The sequence below is a fragment of the Phocoena sinus genome, chromosome 3, assembly GCF_008692025.1.
Source record: "Phocoena sinus isolate mPhoSin1 chromosome 3, mPhoSin1.pri, whole genome shotgun sequence".
Lineage (NCBI taxonomy): Eukaryota > Metazoa > Chordata > Mammalia > Artiodactyla > Phocoenidae > Phocoena > Phocoena sinus.
In genome coordinates this window covers 202,265-225,699 of record NC_045765.1, presented here as the reverse complement: position 1 = coordinate 225,699, position 23,435 = coordinate 202,265, and the positions used below count along the sequence as shown (strand labels likewise).

The 23,435-nt window shown below is 59.4% G+C and overlaps 1 protein-coding gene across 5 annotated transcripts; it reads left to right on the top strand.

Moving 5' to 3' along the window:
* The first annotated feature begins 435 nt into the window (after positions 1-435).
* MIER2 (MIER family member 2) lies at positions 436-21,738 on the top strand. Of its 5 annotated transcripts, none has more exons than XM_032625909.1 (14): positions 436-480; positions 7,986-8,076; positions 8,765-8,907; positions 11,466-11,591; positions 12,023-12,146; positions 12,673-12,764; positions 13,037-13,097; positions 16,505-16,656; positions 16,771-16,852; positions 16,958-17,052; positions 18,704-18,828; positions 18,912-19,045; positions 19,849-20,287; positions 20,753-21,738. In XM_032625909.1, exons 1-14 carry the CDS (start codon positions 472-474, stop codon positions 20,772-20,774), a joined length of 1,695 nt encoding a protein of 564 aa, XP_032481800.1. In that variant the 5' UTR covers positions 436-471; the 3' UTR covers positions 20,775-21,738. The 5 variants fall into 5 exon arrangements, with proteins under 5 accessions (XP_032481800.1, XP_032481798.1, XP_032481799.1 ...); XM_032625907.1 differs by having other exon boundaries at positions 16,409-16,656; XM_032625908.1 differs by having other exon boundaries at positions 13,037-13,106.
* The last annotated feature ends 1,697 nt before the right edge of the window (positions 21,739-23,435 follow it).

Here is a 23,435-nt window from a genome sequence, read left to right as displayed (position 1 = left end):
TCACTCCTGGGCTCCGTATCTTTACCTGTAACACGGGGGCACTACAGATGGGAAGGAGGAACTGGGACCAGTGCTTAAGGTGTGCTTATCAGGAATTGGCACTTCCACCACGGCGCCCCCACTTCCCAGACGAGGCCAAGGTCCGCGAGACTCCGCATCCCGCGCATCCCGCGCATCCCGCGCATCCCGCGCATCCCGCGCATCCCGCGCATCCCGCGCATCCCGCGCATCCCGCGCATCCCGCGCATCCCGCGCATCCCGCGCCCGCCCGCGCGTCCCCGTCCGCGCACCTACTACGCGCCCGCCCGCCCGCGCGTCCCCGTCCGCGCACCTACTACGCGCCCGCCCGCCCGCGCCCCGCCCCCGGCCCCGCCCCGGCGCCCCCACCCGCCCAGGGGCAGCAGCCAATGAGCGCGCGGCCCCGCATCCGGGGATCCCGGCACGGCCACCGCCTCCCGCGCACACACGGCCATGGCGGAGGTGAGTGAGCGGGCCGGGGGAGCCGGCCCCCGCCCAGGCTTGCGCCCACGCCGCCCGGCCCGGCCGCGTGGGGGCTCCGGGGCCCCGGACCCCTGCCCAGGGCTCGGGGCCGGGCCGCGGCGCTGCTTCCGTCGGGGCCCGAGGGGCGCTGGGCTCCGTCGGCGGCCGCCCCCGGCCCCCCCTCCCGGCTGCCACATCGCGGGCGGCAGAGCGCATGTGTGGCGCGGGGGGCGGGGGCGTGGGCGTGGGGTGGGGAGGGGGCTGCGGGGGCGGGGAAGGGGTGCGCGCCGGAGGTTTCCCGCTCCCCCGCCCGCCGCCCCCGGCGTCCGCCCCGCGTCTGCCAACTTAGCGGAGCACGCGCCTTCTCCGGACCCCGACTCACCAGACCCTCGGCCGCTGGACCGCCGCCCACTGGCCACCCCCCCTCCCCCCGCCAGCGGGGCTCGCCCTGCAGAGTCGCGCTCCCTCCGGACCCCAGGCCGCTGACCCCCCCACCCCCACCCCCACCCCCGCCCCCGCGGCGCTGGCCCCAAGGAGTCGCGCTCCCGCCGGACTCCGGGCGGGACTGGAGCTCTGACCTGGGGCCCTCACGGCGCGGTTCCGGCCCCGGGGGGGCGTAGGGCTGCCTTTACCGGCGGCTTAAAGTTACTTCTCCGAGCCTCCTCTCTCTGTCCGGAAAGCGGGCCCAAGACCCCTTACCCCAAGTCCTTGGGGCCAGATGGATGTTGGAGTTCAGTGTTTCGGATTTGAGGGTTTGGGGTGTGATGTTTGAGCAAACTCACCTGGTATCGTTGGGATCAAGACACTGAATAGCTTCGTGGCGGGTCAAACCAGGGATGAAAAACTTTCACTTTGAGGGCTTTTTTGAATGTCGGATAAAACAGTGCGAACCTGCTCTCACTTTATAGGACCCTAGTGAGGATGAAATGAATAATGCACCTATTAGGGACTCAGCAAACGTGACTCTTAGCGCAGATGTTCGGTTTGGGGATGCCAAGAAGGTCCCTGGACTCAGCAAGTGATCCTCACCCAATGGGTGGGGCCGCCCGGGCCCAGAGAGGAGCAGGCACCCACGCGGTGAGGTGCAGCCGGGTCCTGGGATGCTCGGCCTGGTTATGGGGCCACACTGGGTGTTTGTATCTTGGCACACTGTGGGTGGATGTCGTGGAGGGCAGGACTGGTCATACTCTCCCACCAGTGACCTTCTCAGAGGCAGCGACAGGCCCTGCGTTTGCGCCAAAAAGGGCGTGGGCATCTCAGTCCAAGGCCAGACCTCCCCAGCTAGTTCCTGCCTTACGCTGGGTGGCTGGACCAAAAGGGCCCTTCCAGAGTAGTTCTCCTGCCTTTCCTACCTTAGAGGGTGTTTGGGGAAACAGGCCTCCTGGGTGGTGGCTGGACTTGTGGGACGGAGGCAGAAGCCGGGTCTCCCGATGTCCCAGCAGGGGCACGGCGTTCTGTGTGTGCGTCTGCCCCAGGGGCCAGCTGTCTTGGCCTGGCAGGTAGCTGCGTGTTACAGGTGGATGGGGCAGACTCCCAGCCAGCCCGCCCCGAGCGCTGCGGGGTTTGGCTGTTGACTCTGCCCTGACCAGTGTCACAGCAGCCGGGTGTCCAGGGTGCTCCTGTTGTCCTGTGTCCAGTTTGGGGTGGTGCCTGTTGAGTGAATTGGGGTTGTTTTCCTAAAAGAAAGTCCGAATGCCTGGCTCCATGGGAGGCCCTTAGGGCCTGGCAGTGAAGGACAACAGGTGTGCAAATTCCAGTCGTGGTGGGCATGGCCAGCCCCTGCCCAGGAGACCCGTTGTATTTCTGGAGCCTCTTACTCCGTGTGACCTTGGGTCGGTCACTCTCTCTGAGATGGGGAGGTCTCATGAGATCATGGCTCCGTGCTTGCACAGAGAAGCTGAACCTTGTGCAGTCACTGTCTTGAACTGATAAAAATGGCGATTCGTAACCGAGCGGTAAGTGCTCGATCGGGATTAGCTGCCTGATTTCTGTTGCCGCCAAAGTAGCCACAGCACCGTGAGAGAAGGTGGGGCGCTTCCTGCTGCTTTCCTCGCGGATCCCAGCTTGCTCTTCGACAAACCTGAGTCCACCACCTCTGTCCTGTGCTTAAAAGGCACGGCTTTTTGTTGTCCTCAGGGGAAAGCGCATCTCCTCCCCGTGACCCTTGGCCCGGTGGCACGATCTCTGAGGATCTCCCCCTGCGCCCTTCTCCACCCCCTGGGCTCCTTCTGTTTCCCTGTGCTGTCTGCAGCCTTGGGGGGACCCGCTGTGTGGTGCCGTCCCGCTGCCCTGGAGGCCTCGGCCTGGAGACGGCCACACAGGCCCTCCCTAGTTGTGCAGGCCCCCTACCCCATTTCCTCCCCTCAGTACTGTGCACATCTGCTTGTTTGTTATCTGTATCCCCAACGAGATGGCTGACTCGTCAAGACTGGACAGGCAGAACCTGTTTGCCGATTGACTGCTGTGCACCCAGTGCCTCTTGCCTCCCGGCCCAGAGCGGGTGCTCTACAGGCTGTCAGACAGGGATGAAGTGCTGGGTGGCCCAGCGGGACCAGACACCTTTGCTGGGTGTGGGCGGGGGGTGGGGGGGTCTGGTTAACGCTGCTGCCTGATGAGTCACCTCGACACTCAGTTCCTCAAAGCAGCCATCGGTTTTTTGGTTTTTTTTTTTTGGCGATACACGGGCCTCTCACTGTTGTGACCTCTCCTGTTGCGGAGCACAGGCTCCGGATGCACAGGCTCAGCGGCCATGGCTCATGGGCCCAGCCGCTCCGCGGCATGTAGGATCTTCCCGGACCGGGGCACGAACCCGTGTCCCCTGCATCGGCAGGCGGACTCTCAACCACTGTGCCACCATGGAAGCCCCAACCATCAGTTTTTAATTACCTGTCACGGTTCTGAGGGCTGACTGGTCCCTCATGTGGTTGCGGTTGGTTGGTGGCTGGGCTGAGCCAGCACCAGTGGAGGGAAGCTTCCTCGCCCACGTGTGGCTGTGATGCCGCCTGCTGGCGTGGCCTCTCCTTGCGGCTTGTGCTTCCTCACAGCATGGGAGGCTGTGGGAACTGCACTGCATTTCACAGCTTAGTCTTGGGGGTCACGTGGAAGCCCTCCCACCAGAGTCCCAGGCCCAGCCCTCGCACAGGGTGGGGAGGCACGTCGGTGTCCCGTGCCTGGAGGAACGCCTGTGGGTGGCGTGCCTGGGTGCAGCCACCTAGGAGGATGGCCTCCCACAGGTCACTGCGGGTTAGGCTTGGAGGACTGAGCTGGAATCAGATGCGGCTCTGCTTCCAGCAGCGCCTCCGTCTGAGCACTGGGCCCAGCCTTCCCGCCCTGGGCTTGCTCCCTCCTCCACCCCACTCGCCTTTGGGGCCAAGTCCGTAGAATGCTGTCTTCCTTCCTTCTTTCCTCCCGCCCCCCCCCCCACCACTTTTTTTTTCCTTCTTTTTCTTTTTAACCCAGAACGTGCTTAGTCAGCTCCTCATCTATTTCCTTCTCCCACCTTGGCAAAACAGGGGCCTTAGGCTTGGGCGGGACCATCCAGGGTGCTGGGAATGGCGGGTGACTGACTTGACCTCTCTGAGCTGCAAGTCCCTTATTTCTCTTATGAAGAAAATGATTACACAACCTCTTGAGGACCCAGTGAGGAAATCAGTGTGGAAGTTCCTACTAAACTTCTTTTTCTAAAATTTGAAAACTTAGTTTATTAACTATTGTGTTCTATATATATATATATATATATATATTTTTTTTTTTTTTTTCTGTGAACAGCCTTACTGAGGTATATAATTCATTTACTGTACAATTCATTCATTTCAATGTGTGCGATTCAGTGGCTCTTAGTATGTTTATAGAGTTGTGCAGCCATCACCAGTCAATTCTGGAACATTTTCACCAGCCCAAAAGAAACCGTGTACTCGTTAGTCATCTCTCCCCCATCCGTCTCCCCGGCCCCTGACAACCAGGAACCCACTCTCTGTCTGTGGCTCTGCCTCTTCTGGACACTTCCCGTCAATGGAGTCGCACCCTGTGTGCCTTCTGTGTCTGGCTTCTCACTGAGCATCGTGTTCTCAAGGTTGTCCACGTGGTAGCGGGTGTCAGGGCTTCTCCTCTTTTCCTGGCTGAGTAATACTCCATCTGATGGCCATTTGGGTTCTTTCCTCCTTTGGCCGTTGTGAGTCATGCTGCTGAGAACACTCGTGAACACGTCTCAGCGTGGATGAGTGTTTTTGTCTGTCTTGGGTGTTTCAGGGAGGAGAGGCTTAACTTTTCCCTCTGCCCCCCTGGGTCCCTGGCTGGGGCTCCATGGTTCTGGCTGACAAGGGCAGCTTTGGGAGAGAGAAACAAGCAGCTTGTTAACCAGGTGGTGCGCGTCATGCGGAAGAACCTGGCGAGGAGTCCCCGAAGGGGTGGTCAGGGCTCAGGAGTGTGTGAACATCAGGGCGGTCAGTGCAGAGGGAAGGCCTTGACCTCTGGGGGCCGTGCCTTATGGGCGGAGGGGAGTGGGGCTGGTCAGTAGACTGTGTGTGCTCTGCCTCGGGGCCGGGTCTGCTTTCTCACCTGCCTTCACTGATGGTCACCCTGTGCCAGGGTGGCGTGTTGGGGGGCATCCGGTGACACCCAGGTGTGTTCCCTGTGCTGTCCCATTGCACGTCCGCCCCCCCCAAGTGCCTGCATTCCCTCCACACTTGATATCATGTGTCCTCCTGGTCACAGAAGTGGTGTCTGACATGTGCTTATTTGCTGTCCCTAATGCTGAGCTTTGCTTCCACCTGCCGATTGGCCATTTGTGTATCTCTTTGAAGGAATGTCTATTCAGAGACTTTGCCTGTTCGCCCCTTTAGAAAGGGACCGTATGATTTGCAAATATCTTTTACCGGACTGTGAGTTGTCTTTTTAAATTTTTAATTTTGATGAAGTCCAGTTTATCTATTTTTCTTTTGTTGATTATGCTTTTTGTGTCTTATCTAAGAAACCATTGCCTGGTAAGAAAGATTTATCGCTATGATTTCTTCTAAGAGTTTTATAGTGATAGCTCTTATATTTGAGGTCTTTGATCCAGTTTGAGTGAGTTTTTGTGTGCGGTGTAGGATAGGAGTTGAATGTTATTATTTTGCGTTTGGATATCCAATTGCCGTAGCACTGTTTGTTGAAAAGACTGTTCATTCTGCATTGAATTTTTCTGTCACCCCTTTAAAAATTCGCTTGACTGTAAATATATGGGTTTGTGTTTGACTTCTCAGTTCTATTAATTTGATCTAAATATCTGGCTTTATGTCAGCACCACACTGTTTTGATTACTGCGGCTTTGGAGTACTTTTGAGATTGGGAAGTGTTCTTCCTTTTCAAGATTGTTCTAGCTGTTTGGGGTCCCCTGAGTTTTCATATGATTTTTGGAGTCTGTCAGTTTCTACATAGAAGCCCGGTGGGACTCTGATAGGCATTTTGTTGAATCTGTAGATGAATTGGGGAGTATTGACATCTTAGCAATAGTCTTTTGAGCTATGAATATAGTATGTCTTTCCATTTAGGCAGATCTTTAGTTTCTTTCAATGTGTTTTGCACTTTTCAGAGTATTAGTTTTGAATTCCTTTTGCTACATTTATTCCTAAGTATTTTGTTCTTTTTGGTGCTATTGGAAATGGAATTGTTTTCCTTATTTTCTTTTTGGATTGTTCATTGCTAGTATATAGGAGTAAAGTTGATTTTTGTAGGTTATCTTGTGTCTTGCAGCCTTGCTGAACTCATTTATTAGTTCTGGTTTCTTTAGTGGATTCTTTAGTATCCTCTGTGTCCCAGGTCATGACTTGCCTTTCCAGTTTGGATTCCTTTTATTTTACTTTCCTGCCCCGACTGCTGCCTCCTCCAGGACCGTGCCCTGAAGAGACTGAAGAGACCGTGCCCTGGTTTCGGGTGAGGCGCTAGCCATTTGCCTCAGGGGTGGCAGTAGCTGGGGTTTGGATGGACGCCTTTTTCACGAAGTTCCCTTGCAGCCTTCATATGTCAAGTGTTTTCGTCATGAAAGGGTGTTGGACTCTGCTATGTGTCGTCTCTGCATCTGCTGAGATGATTTTGGTGTGGGTTTTGTGTTTAGTGTGTCGCTGTGTTGGTCGTGTTGGGTGTCACACCTGTGCTGCGTCCCTGCTCTGAGCCTCTCCTCATTGGTGTGCAGTGTTCTCTGTATGTCGTTGAACTCAGTTTGCTTGGGTTTTGTTGAGTTTTGTGTTTCTGTTTGTAAGAGACATTGGTCTAGTTTTCTTGTTCTTAATAAATTTTTGAACATTGTGATAATGGTAGCTTTTTTTAAAGACAATTAAGAAAAAGTTTATTTACTTACTTATTTGGCTGCCCTGGGTCTTTGGTTGCAGCATGCGGGATCTTTAGTTGCGGCATGTGAACTTTTAGTTGCGGCATTTGGGATCTAGTCCCCTGACCAGGGATTGAACCCAGGACCCCTGCGTTGGGAGCGTGGACTCTTAGCTACTGGACCACGAGGGAAGTCCCAGTGGTAGCTGTTATGATGCTTCCATTTGCACTTTTAAAAAATTTGAGGTATAACTTATGTGCTTCAAAATATACCCATCTAAAGTGTTTAATTCAGTGATTTTTAGTATGTTCACAAAGTTTTGAGACCTTCAGTTCTATCTGGAACATTCCGTCACCCCAGAAAAACACCTGACCCCATCAGCAGTCACCCCAGCCCCTGACAACCAGGAACCCACTGTCTGTCTGTGGATCGGCCTGTTCTGGACGTTTCCATCAGTGGAGTCGCACCCTGTGTGTCCTTCTGTGTCTGGCTTCTCTCACTGAGCATCGTGTTCTCAGGGTCCGTCCACCTGGTAGCGAGTGCCAGGGCTTCACCCCTTTGCGTGGCTGAGTGATGCTCCCGCGTGTGGAGGGACCACACTGTTTATCCATCACCCAGTGATGGACATTTGGGTGTCTACACCTTTTGGCTGTGGCAAGTCGTGCTTCTGTGAACACATGTGTACACCTTTTATGGACACATGTTTTTGGTTCTTTGGGGTGTGTGCCTAGGAGTAGAATTAGTTGCTGGGTCATTTGGTAACTGTTTACTTTTGGAGGAATTGCCAGATTTCTCCATAGTGGCTGTTTGCCTTTTTAAGACAAAGTTTCGGAGGCTGGTCCCTTGTGCAGTGGCTGTGGTGTCAGCACCTGGCTGCGGGGTGTGGCACCAGGGCTGTGTGTGGGCCTGGGTCACCTGGGCCCCGTGTCCTGGGCTGTGATCAGCACTGCTGGTGGCCGGCCGTCCCAGGCTCCTCACGGTGCCCGTGGGTGCCGTTCCCGCCGCCGGCCCTAGGCCCTCCCTGCCTGTCTCCGCAGGGACGCTTGGACTCCAGTGCAGCTACACACCCTGGCCCGCCTTGACCCCCGCCCCAGCCCGCGGAGGCCTTCTGTTACCTGGTGCCCCATGCCCCCGGGGCTGGCTCTGACCCTCCACCGCCCTGTCTGGCCGCGGGCCCTAATCCTGCTCGTCTCCTCCGCAGGCCTCCTCGCTAGAGAGGCGGAGCCCTGGCCTGGCCTCTTGCCTCTCTCACAGCCTGTGCCCTGGGGAGCCCGGCTTGCAGACCACAGCAGGTACCTTCCTCCCTGGGGCCCGGGCCTTGGCAGGTGCGAGAGACGGCACACTGGTCCCTGGAGCCTCGGGAGGGGGCGTGCGGGCGGCGTGGCCAGGGCTGTCTCCTGTTGTCCAGACCGAGTGCCTCCGTTCTCCAGAGCTTCCTGGCCAACCCCGGGCCCAGGCTGTGGGTGGGGGCTGCGAGAGGGGGTGGTGCTGGGCAGGCACTCTCCCTCCCCGGGGGCCTGTGCCTCCCCTGAGCTGGCCGCCTGCCCCTCCCGTCTGCTCCCTGTGGCTCTGCCCCCCTCTGCTGCACTCGGGACCCACATGCAGGTCCAGCCTGGGCCCTCACTGCTCCCTGGCTGGGGTTGAGTGAGACCTAGCTATTTCCTTTTTTGTTTTGTTTCTTCTAAAAATCAACTCATTGAAGACCAGTCATGGAGAGAGAGCAGTGAACACATCCTGGTTCTTTAGGGAAAACCCCAGATCTGGTCACGTCCCCCAGCTGCTGGGCCAAGGCCAGAGGAGGGCTGGCGCATCGGTTGGGCTGCTGCGTGCTGACCCCGGCCCGCGTGGACACACGCGCGTGCATACACCCCTGTGGTGGCAGCTGGGCCCCCGAGGCTTCCTCCGCCCTGTGGTCATCTGCAGAAGCTCAGTGGTTGGGACGGTGGCAAGGAGCTCACACGGGCCTTTGTCTCCCCACAGTGGTGTCCATGGGGTCCGCAGACCATCAGTTCCACCTGGCGGAGATCCTGTCTCGGAACTACGGTGTCCAGGAGGAGCATGAGGGGGCTGCGCGGGGCCCAGAGAAGCCGGAGGAGGAGCTAGAGAAGGACTTCGTCTCCCAGGTACCCGGTGGGCGGGGCGTCCAGGGGGCATCGCCGCTGCTCCGTCCGCCTAGTCCCTGAGCTCCTCGGACTCCACGGCGACCTGTGCCGCCGACCCTCTGTCTGCACAGGCCAGACCATGCTGGGCACTGAGGTCAGGGGATGGACCAGGCCAGTCCCGCCTTCATGGGGCGCTGGGCTCCAGACGAGCGGGTGGTTGGACATTGAACTCACTGTTCTCAAACTTTTTGCCCGCAGAACTCACTTTTGTGCTCTTAAAAATTATTGAGGGTCTCAAGGAGCTTGGTTTATGTTGGTGATACGACAAACCCATTGTTAGTAGAAAGAACACATTTTTAGGAAAATGAAAAATAACTATTTTCAAGACAAAAAAATTAGGGAGAAGAGTGGACTAGTTTGACATTTTTGTAAATCTCTGTGAACGCTGTCTTTTAAGGCAGACGTTAGTCTGTTGTGATTTGTTCTTTTGGTTAAAGTGTAAATCTAGCCTCATACAGATCTGTTCTGGTTATTTTTTTTAAATAAATAAATTTATTTAGTTAGTTAGTTAGTTTTGGCTGTGTTGGGTCTTCGTTTCTGTGCGAGGGCTTTCTCTAGTTGCGGCCAGCGGGGGCTGCTCACTGTCACGGCCTCTCTTGTTGCCGAGCACAGGCTCCAGACGCGCAGGCTCAGTAGTTGTGGCTCACGGGCCCAGCCGCTCCGCGGCATGTGGGATCTTCCCGGTCCGGGGCACGAACCCGTGTCCCCTGCATCGGCAGGCGGACTCTCAACCAGTGCGTCACCAGGGAAGCCCTGAGTGTTTTTTTTAAGGAGTAATCATAGGGCATTTATTTAGCTTGGTGCTGTGTATCACTTGGTGCCCATTTGGTCTTATAACCAAAACATGTCTTCTGCTCAAAAAAGAAAAATCAGTTTTAAGGAGTTCAGCTTGAATTCAGAACTTCTCAAAAGTAACCAAAAAAAAAAAAAAAATCAGCTATTCATTAGCTAAATTACCTCAGCTAAGCTTTCTTCAGGGGAGTTCCCTGGAGGTCCAGTGGTTAGGACTCTGCGCTTTCACTGATGTGACCCCGGTTCAATCCCTGATCAGGTAATTGAGATCCCCCAAGGCATGTGGCACGGCCAAAAAAAAAAAAAAAAATTTCTTCAGATATAATTTTTGTAAACTGATTAAGTAAAGGAAAGAACTTAATATCCAAAGCAAAATGAGAAACACCTGCCTTTTATATTCCCTCACCAGCGGGCATTGTGGTTTATGAAGTTCACGCTGTCACATCCAAGTTTTCCACAATTGGAATTTTGTGCTTGAAAGCTTTTACGCTGAGTTTTACTCCGTCAAGAAGCGCAGTCAGTGGTCTCCCTCGTCTGGTCAGTGCCTGGCAGGAGGCGGGAGTTGTCCGCCAGCCCCGAGCTCCAGGGTGCCGTCTCCATTACTCCCCTTTCCTCCCACGGAAGATCAAAACGACACCCGCTCAGGGTGAGCTTTCATAAAATCCATGGCGTCACACAGGCGTTGCAGCGTATTCTTTAGTGAGACGGGCATCTCTCGACGCCCTTGGTGAGCACGTTGGTGCTCGCGCACTTCGGTGCCCCTGCCCTGACCTCAGAGGCTGCCCCAGCCGCCCCCGTGCTGCTCCTCAGGTCGCTTCCCGGGGAGCCACCATGTCAGCTCCCACCCCACCCACAGGTGCACAGTTAGAAACTGGGAGAGGCACAGGGCGTGTGCAGGAGGCTGGAAGCCGACTGAGACCCTCAGGGGTCAGGACGCGGCATGGCCGGCGGCACTGGCCTCGAGCAGGCGAGGTTTGCAGAAACAGGATTGGAAAGCAGTACCGGAGTGGAAGGCAGTGGTAGTTTTTGCCTCTTCCTTCCCGGTGATTAAGGGTCTTATTTCTGTCTCTTGTGATATCGCGGTGGCTCCAAGTGTCAGCGTGTCAGGCAGCCGTGGGGCCCTCGAGCACCCCCTTGTTTGTTGTCGGTGCGACAGCCGTGGGGCCCTCGAGCACCCTCTTGTTTGTGGTCAGTGCGGCAGCCGTGGGGCCCTCGAGCACCCCCTTGTTTGTGGTCGGTGCGGCGAGGGTCAGCCGCCTCTCTGTTACATTGTTGAGGCGTCCCTCTCTTTACTTAGCATACTGAGGGCGTTAGAAGATCAGGAGTGATGTTGGTTTGACCAGATGCCTTTTTTACGTTCATTAAGGGGCCGTGTTTTTCCCCTTCTTGTTTATTGGTGTCCCGTATGGTGACAGTTGATCTCCAGACACTGGGTGTCCTCGCAGTGCTTGAGTGGAGCTTGCACAGGCCTGGGCGGGGAGGTGGAGGTGGACGGGAGCCTGCCCAGCTCTGCCCTTCGCGGCCAGGGGCGTTGGGCAGACAGCGGACGCCTCTGGGCTCAGGTGTCTCATCGATCCCCTCCTGGGGCTGTGAGGGGCCCTTAGATGAGGGGCTGGGCCTGCGGTTTGGCTGGGGTGAGCCCCTGTGACTGGTCGTGGGGCTGACGGGCTCAGGGGTGGGGGAGCAGAGCCCCGGAGCAGCCCTGCCGACAGAGCCCTGCCCCCCAGAGCAGCGACATGCCCCTTGACGAGCTGCTGGCCCTCTACGGCTACGAGCCCTCGGACCCCATCTCGGAGCGCCAGAGTGAGGGCAGCGACACCACAGCCAACCTCCCGGACATGACCCTGGACAAGGTGAGGGGGCGGTTCTGGGGGTGGGCAGGAAGGCCCTAGACAGGCAGAAGCGCGGCTTATAGCCTGGCAGTGTGGGTATAGCTAGTGCTGCTGGCTCTGGCCACACACCCAGGGTCAGGGTGGTCGCAGGGACGGCTCTGGGAGGGAGAGATGCTCCGGGTCCCGAGCGGGTCGTGGCCTGGCCAGGAGGGAGGGGCTCTGACTGTCCTCAGCCTCGGGCGGAGGCCGTGTCCCTCCCCGACTCGGTGCCCCTGGCTGGCCCGCCCTCGTGCAAGTGCTTCGTCCGCGGAGCAGGGAGAGCAGCCCCGTGGGAGCCCTGCACGCCTAGAGGGAGGCTCGTCCGCCTTGGCACCACCACTGCTGTTCGGGTTAGGGTTATTTGAGATTGCTAAAACAAACTGCAAAAACGTTCTCTACTTTCTTGTTAAAAGGAACAAATAGCGAAGGATTTGCTTTCAGGGGAAGAAGAGGAAGAAACACAGTCCTCAGCCGATGACCTCACCCCATCTGTGACCTCCCATGAGGCCTCTGACCTTTTCCCTAATCAGAGTGGACGTAGGTGTCCCACCCGCTCCTACCCCTGGGCTGGCGGGCCAAGGAGGGGCCCTGGGCCGCTGGGGACACAGACCTCGGGACCCCTGGGGGTGCCCTGCTCTTGTTCGAGCCCCTGTAGTGACCCCTTTCCCCTGCCCTGCCAGTGAGCTGAGGCTGGTGACCTTGGTTTATGTGAGGAGGGAACGTGTTGGTTCCTGTGCCTGAAAGTCCCTTAGATCCAGGGCAGCGTCCTCGGGCCGTGCGTCCCTTACTCCCTGTGCGTCTCTGTGGCCTGAGCAGGGGCAGCGTGAGGTGCTGGGGGTCTAGGCCCCTGGTTTACGACTGCAGCAGAGGGCGACCTCCTGAGTCCCCGCTCCTGTGCCCGTCACAGCCCGTCACCCGGCCAGGGCCTGGACCCAGCTGCTTCTCAGGAGGGGCACACGTCGGGGTCAGGTGGATGGAGAATGGGGTGGAGGCCCCGGGGTCTGCTGGCTGGGGGGCCGCGCGGGGCCGAGGAGGTGCCTCACCTGCTCCTGTTTCCCCAAAGCCCGCTTCCTGCCTGATGCAGACCAGGAGCCTGGCTCCTCCAGCTCGTCGGACACCGAGGAGGACCCGCTTCCTGCCAACAAGTGTAAGAAGGTGCGCGGCCCTGACCCTGCGGCGGCGCCCTCAGCGCGGGCCTCTGCTGGGCTGGGGCTCGACTGCGAGTGAGTGCCGTAGCCCCGAGGCCCCCCTGCCCCCGCCCCAGGACTGGCTGCACTGGACACAGTCACACGCACAGCTGGCCTCTGCCGCCCACCTCACACGTCGGGCCAGGTGGCCTGGCTCTGGGCGGCAGCCTGCAGCCCCCGTCAGCACCGCGCGCCTGGGCCTCCGTCTGCCCTGACTCTCCTGGGCCTTTGCCTTTGCAGGAGATCATGGTTGGGCCTCAGTTCCAAGCCGACCTCAGCAAGCTGCACTCGAACCGTCAGGGTGAGAAGAGTAAGTGGGCCTGGGAGGTGGGGGGACAGGGAGCAGGAGAAATGCCAACCCCACTCCTCTAGGAGAGACTCCCGGGTCCAGCCAGAGTCAGTTCCCAGGTCCTCGGAGCGAGCCTGAGGGTCCTGGCCCAGGTCCGGTGGCCACCTCCCCGGGGCAGCTGAGCCTGCAGGACACTCTGGGAAGTGGCCGTCCCTCCCCGCCGGCTGGTCCTGGGCCCTGTGGGCCACCCACCCCCAGGGCTGCTGGGCTTGTTCCCCACGTCACCCACGCGTCAGTCCCTCACCTCGTCCACGGCTCGTCCCACATGCCCTCCAGAGACGTGTGTGTTTCTGCGTTCTGCCTGGCCCTGTTCCTCAGGGTGCTCACCATCCTGGACTTGTAGTCTGTCTGTCTCTCGATCCCGCTGGCATGAATGTGCGTTGCGTACGCTACGGTGTTGGGTTCCCTCGTGTGCACGCGCCATGCCACGTTGGCTCATCCTCCTGCTGGTCAGCGTTCACAGTGGTTTGCCCTGTGGTTGTCTTCGTGGACACACACACTTGTTCCTGGGGCGTCATCAGTAGGCACCGAGTGGGGCCCCCGCTCGCCAGCAGCGTGGGAGTTCCAGTTGCTCTATGTCCTCATCAGCGCCTGGTGTGGTCTGCCTTGTTGACGGGTGTGGAGTTGTGCCCCGTTGTGGCTTTAATTTGCAATTACTGGCCACTTGGTGTCTCTTGGGAGGTGCCTGCTGAGGCCTTTCCCCTTTTAAATTGGGTTGCCTTTCTCTTGTGACTTTCTGCGTGGATGCACATCCTTGGTTGGCTGTGTGCACGGCAGATGTTTTCTCCCAGTCTGTGGTGTCTGATTTCAGTGACATCCAGCTTATCTTTATTTTAGCCACAATGTGTTTGTATGCTGTCTAGGGAGTCTGCAGGTCTTGAAGATATGTTCTTTTACTTCCCCTTTTATGTTGGCATCTATGATCTAATTTAATTTTAATGTATGGTTGGAGGTATGGGTCAGGGCTGACCCCCCCACCCCCACCCCCAGCCCTGCGTATGGAGAAGTCCGTTCTTTCCCCCACTGAATTGCAGTGGTGCCTTTATCAGGAGTCGTGTCCGTAATGTATATCTTGCCTTTTGGGGCTTCTCTTCTGTTGTTCTCTTGTCTAACCCTGGGTCCTTACCACTCTCTTAATTATTGCAGCTTTGAAGTTAGTCTGAGATGGTGCAAACCCTCCAACTTTGTAACTTTTATTTGTATGTCCACATAAGTTTTCAAATTAGCTTGTCATTTGTCTCAAAAATGCCTGCTAGGATTTTGATTATGGTTGCATTGGCTCTTTATTAATTTGGGGGAGATTGATACATGAACGATATTGACACTTCCAGTTCACAAACATAGCTTACTCCTCTGCTTAGGTCTTCTTTATTTTCGGCAGTTTTTAGAGTTTTCAGTATAGCAGTCTTGTGAAATGCAGAAATGCAGTTTATTATTTTAAGTAATCTTGTACACAGTGACTTGGCTAAATTCACTTACTAATTTTATTACCTTGTAGATTCTTTGGCACTTTTAGACACATACAATCATATCATTTGTGTATGATAACTTCTTTCTTTGTGATATTTTTATGTTTTATTTTTCTTGCATTACTGCACTGACTCCTTTGTGTGTGTGTGTGTGTGTGTGTGTGTGTGTGTGTGTGTTTTTTAATAAATTTATTTATTTATTTATTTTTGGCTGTGTTGGGTCTTCATTGCTGTGTGCGGGCTCTCTCCAGTCACGGTGAGCGGGGGCTACTCTTCGTTGCAGTGCGCGGGCTTCTCGTTGCGGTGGCTTCTCTTGTTGTGGAGCATGGGCTCTAGGTGCGTGGGCTTCAGTAGTTGTGGCATGTGGGCTCAGTAGTTGTGGCTCGTGGGCTCTAGAGTGCAGGCTCAGTAGTTGTGGCGCACGGGTTTTGTTGCTCCGCAGCATGTGGGATCTTCCCGGACCAGGGCTCGAACCAGTGTCCCCTGCATTGGCAGGTGCTTAACCACTGCACCACTGCTTGGCCATTATCTCCTCAAAATTGGTCCTGTGCTTTGTCCTCTTCCTCCATGACTCAGTTATACATGTCTTAGGTTGCTTGACCATCTTACACATGTCCCACATTATGTTCTCTTTAAGCTTCAGTTTGATTTTTTTGAATGGAATTCTTTCCAGTTTCACTAATCACGTCTTCTGCTGCTGTTGAAGCTGCCCAGTGGGTTCATAATTCACACACTGCATTTTCCAGCCCTGGAATGTCCATGTGATTCTTTTGAATTGATTTCAGTTCCAACTTTCCGTTGATTTTGTCCTTTTCCCTAAAGCGTTAATCATAGTTATGCTGAAGTCCTGTCTGCTAACTCTGATGTCCAGCTATTTGTGGAGTTACGTGTTGTCACGTGGTTTACCTCTCACCTTCACGCCATAGGTAGACACACGGCGACGGTGGCAGGTGTCGCTTTTTCTCTAGAGAGGGGCTGGGACTCGGGGTTGACTTTGCAGATGGAGAGAGGTGGTCGCAGGTCTACAGGGGCGCCAGCCCCAGAGTCGCTGGTTCCCTCACAAGAGCGAGTCCAGTATGGAGCCGGTTCCACTCTTCAGCCACTGCACTGGGTGTTTGGCTTGTGTGTGTTGTTTAGTTTTGGCCCCTGTGGTTCTTCCCTGAGTATTCAAGAGATGCTGGCCCTGGGGTCTCCCCAGGCTTGGCCCTGAACCTTCCCTTCTGCCTCTTGCTGCCACGCCGTTCCCCCCGCTGGAGGCTGTCCCCCCGCCCGCCCTGCCCCAAAGCAGACTGCAGCCAGAGTCCCTTTCTTATCCTTCCTTAATGCACCTGCCCCCCTCCCCCGCCATGGCAGGACCTCTACTGCCCTCTCCTCCCCCCACTCCTCTCCCCGGGAGGTCTGCTCTCACGCGGCCCGTGTGATGCTGATGCTGCGGTTGTAGGGACTGAGGCAGCCGTGGGAGCTCTTGCCTGAGCGAGGCCGCTGGCGCCCAGGTCTCCCCACTGTGCTTGATCGAGTCTGGGCTCTTCTCGCTGCTCCCTTGGGCCTCTGCCTTTCGCCTCCCTGAGCTCGTCCTGCAGCCCCTCCTCATGGGCCACACTCAGAAGTCCCCCTTCCAGCCTGGGCTAGTTGCTGCCCCCTCTGGGACGCTGGCCTTGATAACTGGCTGCTCAGGGCCCACTGACCTCCCACCCCTTCCTGCCTTCCCGCCACCTCGAGCACCCAGGTGCCCGGAGCTGGCCCTGTGAGATGCAGAGGTGGAGGCCCAGGCCCTGATGGGCCCTTGTCCTCCAGAGGGGCTGAGTTGGCCTGCTGGTGATGCTTTTGGGGAGGAGGTCAGAGGAGGTGCAGACTGCGTGCCGGCACGTGAACTTGCCCCCTCCTGCACAGTCTATGAGAATGAAGACCAGCTGCTCTGGGACCCCAGCATCCTTCCTGAGGGGGCGGTGGAGGAGTTCCTGTACCGGGCGGCGAAGCGGCGGTGGCGCGAGGTGGCTGAGTCTCAGCTCCCGGAGGGAGAGGCGGTGAAAGACAGCGAGCAGGTGGGCGGCCCTGGGGGCGGAGGAGCCATGGGGCGGGGGCAGGTGTGGTTGTGTGATGGTGACGAATTCAAGGGAAACCACTTGTCCTGGGCAATGGTGGCTCCCCTCCCCCAGGCACTATATGAGCTGGTGAAATGCAACTTCAATGCCGAGGAGGCCCTGCGGAGGCTGCGGTTCAACGTGAAGGTGATCCGAGGTGAGCGCATCCCCAGCCCCGGCCCCCCCCCCCACCCCCCACCCCTCCCCATGGACCGCGCTGACCAACCCGCCCCCCCTCCCCCCACCGCTCCAACCTTCGCAGACGGGCTGTGCGCCTGGAGCGAGGAGGAGCGCCGCAACTTCGAGCACGGCTTCCGTGTGCATGGCAAGAACTTCCACCTGATCCAGGCCAACAAGGTGAGGCCCTGCCCGCCTGCCTGCCCGCCCGCCACGCCTCCCGGCCCGCTGGGGGCTGCTCTGGGGCTGGAGGGCTTGGCAGCCGGCACAGTTGTTGTCTACCCGCAGCGGGAGTCAGAACGAACCCCAGGCTCGTGGTGGGCTCCCCGGCTCATCTTCCTCTAGTTTCCCCATCCCTCGGAAAGGTTCCAGTCTGGGGATGGGTCTCGTGCCCACTGCCAGTCCCCCAGCGCTGACCCCCGCCTGGATCTCCCCCATCACCCCCTTGCCGTGGGGACTGAGGGTCTCCATGTTCACTCTATCCAGGGACACACGCTCTCCCACCATTGCACCAAATAGGCATGACCGAAGTGGCTGCTAATGCCAAGGTCCCCATGCCCGTCTCCACATCCGTGTCCCCCCCCACCCCCGTCCTCCCCAGGCCCGTGTCCCTAACACCAGGCCTGGGTCACTGGTCTCCCCACACCCCACAGCACTATATGAGCTGTGCTGAGCACCAGGGAGTGGGTGCTCCCTGCCTGTGGCTCCCTTGTAACGACTCCCACGCTGACCTCTGTTGCTGCCCCGGCCCTCTGCCCTCAGCCCTGGACGTCTGCCTGGCCGGGCGCCCGTGGCTCGTCTGGGAACCTGGCTGTCCCTCTGCGCCGTTACAGTGGCTCCCACTCCGGCCCCTCGTCCCTGTCTTGTCTTGCTCCCCTGGGGCCGGCAGCCCTGGCCACTCCCACTCCCCACAGGTGGAGGAGCAGGGCCTGGCCGGCACCGGGCTCACGCTTGCCGTCTGGGCGTCTTCCCTGGGAGGTTGCAGCGGGTGAGGGGCCCTCTCGGGGCTCTGTAGGACAGGGATGGTGCCCCTCTGACCGAACCCGGCGCGGCCAGGCAGCACTTGGTCCTCTGGGACTGGTGCCCGCGGCTCCCGCCTCGCCTGTCGCATAGCGGAGGCCGCTTCTGCCCCAGAACCCGCTGGGCTGCTGCCTTTGTGTCCTGACCTGCTGTCTGCCGCACGCCCCCCACCCAGCTTAGGGCTGGTGACCTCTCTCCCACCGGAGTCTCAGGTCTGCCGTGAAGCTGGCCTCGGGGAGGCTTGTCGCACGAGGGGGTTTCGGTGAGAAGATCAGGCAGTCCCTGGGTGCCCCTGCGCCTGCTTGTCTCAGCCCTCCCCAGGCACGGGCGCTGGGTCCCGTGGGGGTGGGGTTGTCAGCTGCGGGCGATCCTCCGAGATGGGAAGACGCCCCGATCGCTCACCCTGGACACGCGCCCGCGGGGCGACCTTGGCCTTCCAGGATGCAGGCCTGGCTTTTTGTGCTGCGTTGTAAATATGCCCTCAAGTTGGCTCACGCACCCGGCGTGCCCTTGTGCAGACGGCTCTCCCTGGAGCGCCAGTGACCCCCACGCTCAGTGAGAAGCGGGCTCGCTCCACGTGCCCTCTGGGCCGGGGTTGTCTGCCCCCCTCCACCGGGCCCGTGAGGAACAGAGCACACGTGGGTGCGGCCGTCCTTGGGGCGTCTGGGGCGAGGGAGGCGGACGGTGGGCCTGGAGCCGAGGCCGGGCACAGAGCGGGGGCAACTAGATGGGGTGCTGAGCTAAGGGCACGGGGTGGTGGGGAGCAGGCTGGGAAGGGGCTGGGGGCCAAGCTGACCGGCACCGCCCGCAGGTGCGCACACGGTCCGTGGGCGAGTGCGTGGAGTATTACTACCTGTGGAAGAAGTCTGAGCGCTACGACTACTTCTCCCAGCAGACGCGGCTGGGCCGCCGGAAGTACGGCCCGTCGGGAACCACGTATGTGCCAGGTGCCCGCGGGGTGGTGGGGGAGGCGCCCTGGCCTGAGGCAGCCCCTGCCCTCACCTTTCCTCCCCCTGCAGGGACGCAGACCAGGACCTGGATGGCGGTGACCCCGATGGCCCTGGCCGCCCCCGCTCCTCGCCGCCCCTGCCTCTGCCCGCCACTGCCGACGGCCCGGGCCCTGAGCGGGACCCCCTGGCCCGGATGCGCACCGGTGAGTGGGGGGTGGCCCCTTTTCTCAGGGGGCGCTTCTCCCCGGCAGCCCAGCCTGGGCTGGTGGACACGGAGGAGTGAGTGGCATCCGGGGGCCAATGTCCCTTCACCCCCACATGGTCTCACAGGGTGTCACACACGAGTCATCCTCAGGACTTGGCTCTCCACATGGGGGTACCCTGTGCGGCCTGGGCCCCAAGTGGGGCTGCTCTGCAGTCCCAGGTGGGAGCCCAGGGGGTGTTGCGCCCCCTTTGGTGTCTGGGCCCAGGGCCGTGCAGGAGCAGGACAGAGCCCAGGTGGCGACTGCAGTTTTTGAAGGGGACCCCAGGGAACAAGGATGCTGCTTTGTGGGTCTGCTGGACGCTGGGGCTTCCCCTGTTCTGGCTCCAGGGTCCAGTTGGGTCTGTGGTGTGCCCGGGGGGTTGTCCGCGTGCCTGGCCCCACGGCCGTGTGCGGGAGCTCCCCGAGTCCACGCCCCTCTCACTCTGTGAACTGCTGCGTCCTGTCCTGCCCTACAAGATGGGGGTCATGACCTTCCCAGGTGGGGCCCTTAGCCTCAGTGTGCCCTTCCGGTGTGACAGGGCTTTTCTGCATCCCTGTGTGTCTTACGTGTTTGTGTGAGAGCGTTTTGTGAGGAGGGGTCCTTGGCTTTGCTGGACCCGGCAGGTTGGAGCCCCGCACCAGGCACAGCCTGAGGTGACTGTGGCTTTGGGGCGAGCAGGCCGTACCGGGCTGCCCTTGACCCGGTGGAGCTGGGCGTGGGCGTTGTCGGGGCCTGGCCACAGCCGTGTTCTCCCCCCACAGAGACCCTGAGCATGGGCAGCAGCACATCTGGGAGTCTCGGCGCGCCCAGGGAGGCCTCCGACGGCCCCCCGTCCTCGGAGTCAGGGCCCTGTTCGTTCCAGCCACCGGACGTAGACGCGCCCCCGGCCGTGCCCCTGCCTCGGCGGCCCCCAGCCCTGGCTGAGCCAGCCTTCTACTCCCCCACCACGGCCGCTCCAGAGCCCGGTGCCAGCCCGAGGCTGGCTGTGGACTTGGCCCTGCCCGGGGCCCTCCCCGAGGAGCTGCCCCTCATCTCCAGCCACGTGGATATGGACGGAGAGCCCGAGGAGGCCGTGGCCCCCGCACAGGTGGCTTTGTCGGTTGCCGAGTTTGGACTCATCGGCATCGGGGATGTGAATCCCTTCCTGGCCGCCCACCCCGCGTGCCCGGCCCCTGCGCTGCACTCGGAGCCCCTGTCACAGTGAGTGCGGCCCCTCCCCGCCCCACCCCCAGCTGCTGTACCCCAGCCTCAGTCCAAGCTGAGGCCAGCGGGAGGGGTTGCCCCCGGGCCCGAGGATGGCGTGGCCCCACGGAGCAGGCCAGTGGTTTCTTCAGCTTTCTTCTGGTTTTTATTTGGCTCATTTATCTTCCTGGCTACGTAATACATTCATGTGGCTCAGAATCCAAGAAGGTACAAACGGGGCCAGTGCCAGGTTCCTCCCGGCCCTGCCGAGCTGCCAGCCCTCCCCAGGCGGCCGCCGAGGACAGTGCTGCCTCAGAGGGGGAGGCCAGGCGGCTGTGCCGGCTGTGCGGGCTGTGGGGCGGTGTCTGCCAGTGAGGCGGGGGCGAGGCCGTGGTCCAGCCTGCGTCCCGCCCACGCCCCTGTGCCGGGCCTCTTGCTCTGGGCTTGCACTGACCTCCTGTCTCTCCCTCTCTCCCCCTGCAGCTGTAACGTGATGACCTGTTGATCCCTGGCCACAGGCGGGCGTTTGTGGCCCAGATTGGACTTGGGGCCGCCGTGAGGCCTGCCTGTCAGTCTTCCGGACCCTCCCCTCCTCGCGGGCCTCCGGTAGCTCCTCTGCTCAGAGCACGTCAAGGACCGGGCTGAGCGGTGGCCCCTCCCCACGCCACACACGCACCAGCACTGCTGCCTGGCTCTAGCCTCTGCGCCCACCACGGGACCCGTCGGGCGGCGGGGCGCGGAGGGCTGGCCCATCCAGCCAGCAGAGGCGAGGAAGGCGTCCGGGCCCCGCCAGGGACGTGGGGAGGTGGGGCCGGACGCCGCCCCTACCAGCAGCAGCCTCCGCCGGCACCCTCGGCACTCTGCTCGCCCGTCTCCCTGCGCCTGGCCGGACTTCGGGCTGCCCCCGCCCGGGGCTCAGGGGGCAGCTGCTACTCGGTGCCAAACCCTGTGGGGCACAGAGCCATATACCTCGATGTCGGCCCGCCCCGCCCTGACGTCCACCCGCTCTCTCCACTTCAGGAAAAGCCGCACTTTATGCCCCCACCCCACGCCCACCTCCACCCCGGGGCCCCCAGCAGCCTCGGGCGTGGGTCTGAGGACGCAGAACTCACAGCCCCTTGGTACCGAGGCCTGTCGCCTGCCACACTAAGGGGCCTGGCTCCAGCCCGTTTCCCTGACCCCCTAGGTCGTGTTTCTGTTGAGGCTTCCTAGCAAGATGGCTTGGGGTCCTGGGCCTTCTCCTCTCCAGCCTCCTCGTTTTATTTATGTTTCTGTTTACAAATCGGAGTGGGGTCCTCCAGGGGCAGGGCAGCGCTCCCGGCCCCGGTGTCACCAAGGGGGGGCTTTGGCTCGAGCCCGTCCGCAGGGCCGGACTCGACCTTCCCTCGGCCCACCAAGGACCACACTGTGAAGTGACAACTGCCTTGATCCCCTTGCTGTTTTATTTATTAAACTTGATTTGAAGCCCCGTGGGTGCCTCGTGGTGGGTCAGGTGGGTGGGACGCGAGGAGGTGCTGGGCCCCCAGTGGACCCCGTGCTGGGCCCCATCCAGGGACCTGGGGGCACGGGGGTCGTGGGGGAGCATGCTCTGTGTCTCAGTGACAGTGCGAGGGAGGTGGCCACGCAAGTGGAGGTGACTTTCAAGCTGGACCCTGACGGGGACAGGCCTGCCTGTGAGCGCGTGTGAGGGCGAGGCTGGGGCCTCACACGTGCGGGGCAGGGGCCCCTGTGGAGACTGGACGGGTGGGGTGAGGGCCGCCTGGATGGGGAGGGAGGCCGAGTGGAGGAGGCTCGGGGGCCAGTTGTGCTGAGTGTGTGGAGTCGGGGGTCAGTCCTGGCAGAGCTGGCTTGCCAGCGTGGGAGCCCAGGGCGCTTGGGTGGGACGGGAGGGATTGGAATGGTGGTGACGGAGTTTTCGGTCTGTTCGTGCTTTCAGTGCTTCAGAGGTGGTGTTTGCCGTCCTCTGGTTTCCTTCTTTCTCAGTAAGTGGCGTCTCCAGGCTGGCTTCTTGCCCCACTCTGGGCGTTTAAGGTTCCTCCGTGGCTGTTCATGGCTTCATTGTTCACTTGTTCGTGCTGAGTGTGTGTTTTCTGGAACGGACTGTGGCGTTGCTCCGCTCGCTTGCCCGAGGGCACCTCGGTGTCCTCGGTGTGGTGGCGGTGGACGCAGCGCCCGTAAGCCCCCGTGTGCAGGTGTGTGTTTGGTGAACACCCAGGAGCTGGACCGCGTGGCAGTTCCCCTGTGCTTTTGTGAGAACCTCCAGGGTGGCTGCCCCTCCGTGCGCCCCTGCCTGAGGCTGCCCGGCCCCGCAGCGCTTGGGGCTGTCGGGACCGTCCCAACAGGTGCTTCCCACGCTCCCCAAAGGCAGGCTCACCCTCCTGGGGCGGGAAGTGAGTCTGCGCAGTGTGCTCTTCGTGCTCGTTGGCTGAAAATGTCCGTACCCCTCCTTGGTTTTTCAAGCACTGTTTTTCTTTTTAACTTGGTATAAGATTCTAGGTTTCCTTTTTTTCTTTCGGCATTTTTAAGATGTTCCGTTTATTCCTGGGTTCTCTTGTTTCTGACGAGAAATTTGGCATTTTCACTTGTGTTCCCTAAATACGATGTCTTCTTTTTCATACCGTGATTTTTCTCTGTATGTTTGGATGTGTCGCGCCTGGTGTTTCCTACATGGAGCTCCTTGGACCTGAGGGTTGATGCCTTTCATCGCTGGGGGGGCTTCCTGGCTGTCATGTGTCAGGTATTTCTGCTGCCCCTTCTGGGCTCTGCTCCTGGGTCCCTGGTTACTCAGCAGACCCCTGTCGTCGTCTGCGGACTCTGCATGTGTCGTCCTGTCCTCCCTGTGTGTCTGGACCCGTCCTTGCTCCCTATCCCTCCTTCCACTGCTCCAGGCTGCCACCTGGCCCGTCCCACTGCGTCTGTGACGCCTACGCTGTGTATTTTGATTCTAGTATTTGCAGTTGTTTTTTTCTATATTTTTGCTGAAATTCTCCGGTTTTTTTCTTGTACATTCTTTATCCTTTTTATAACAGTTACTTTAAACCTTTGGATAGTTCACCGTCTGGGCTATTCCTGGACGCACATCTCTTAACTGTTTTCCCACGCTTATGGGTCACAGCGTCTCCCATTCTTGTGGTTGTTTTAAAGGAGTCTCTTGCCAGTGCCCTGC

Bases quoted from the DNA above. Each gene is read 5' to 3' on its own strand.
- MIER2 (XM_032625907.1), top strand. The intron at 8,908-11,465 runs GTACCCGGTGGG...CCTGCCCCCCAG, and splicing joins AGAAGGACTTCGTCTCCCAG to AGCAGCGACATGCCCCTTGA. The intron at 16,853-16,957 runs GTGAGCGCATCC...CAACCTTCGCAG, and splicing joins CAACGTGAAGGTGATCCGAG to ACGGGCTGTGCGCCTGGAGC.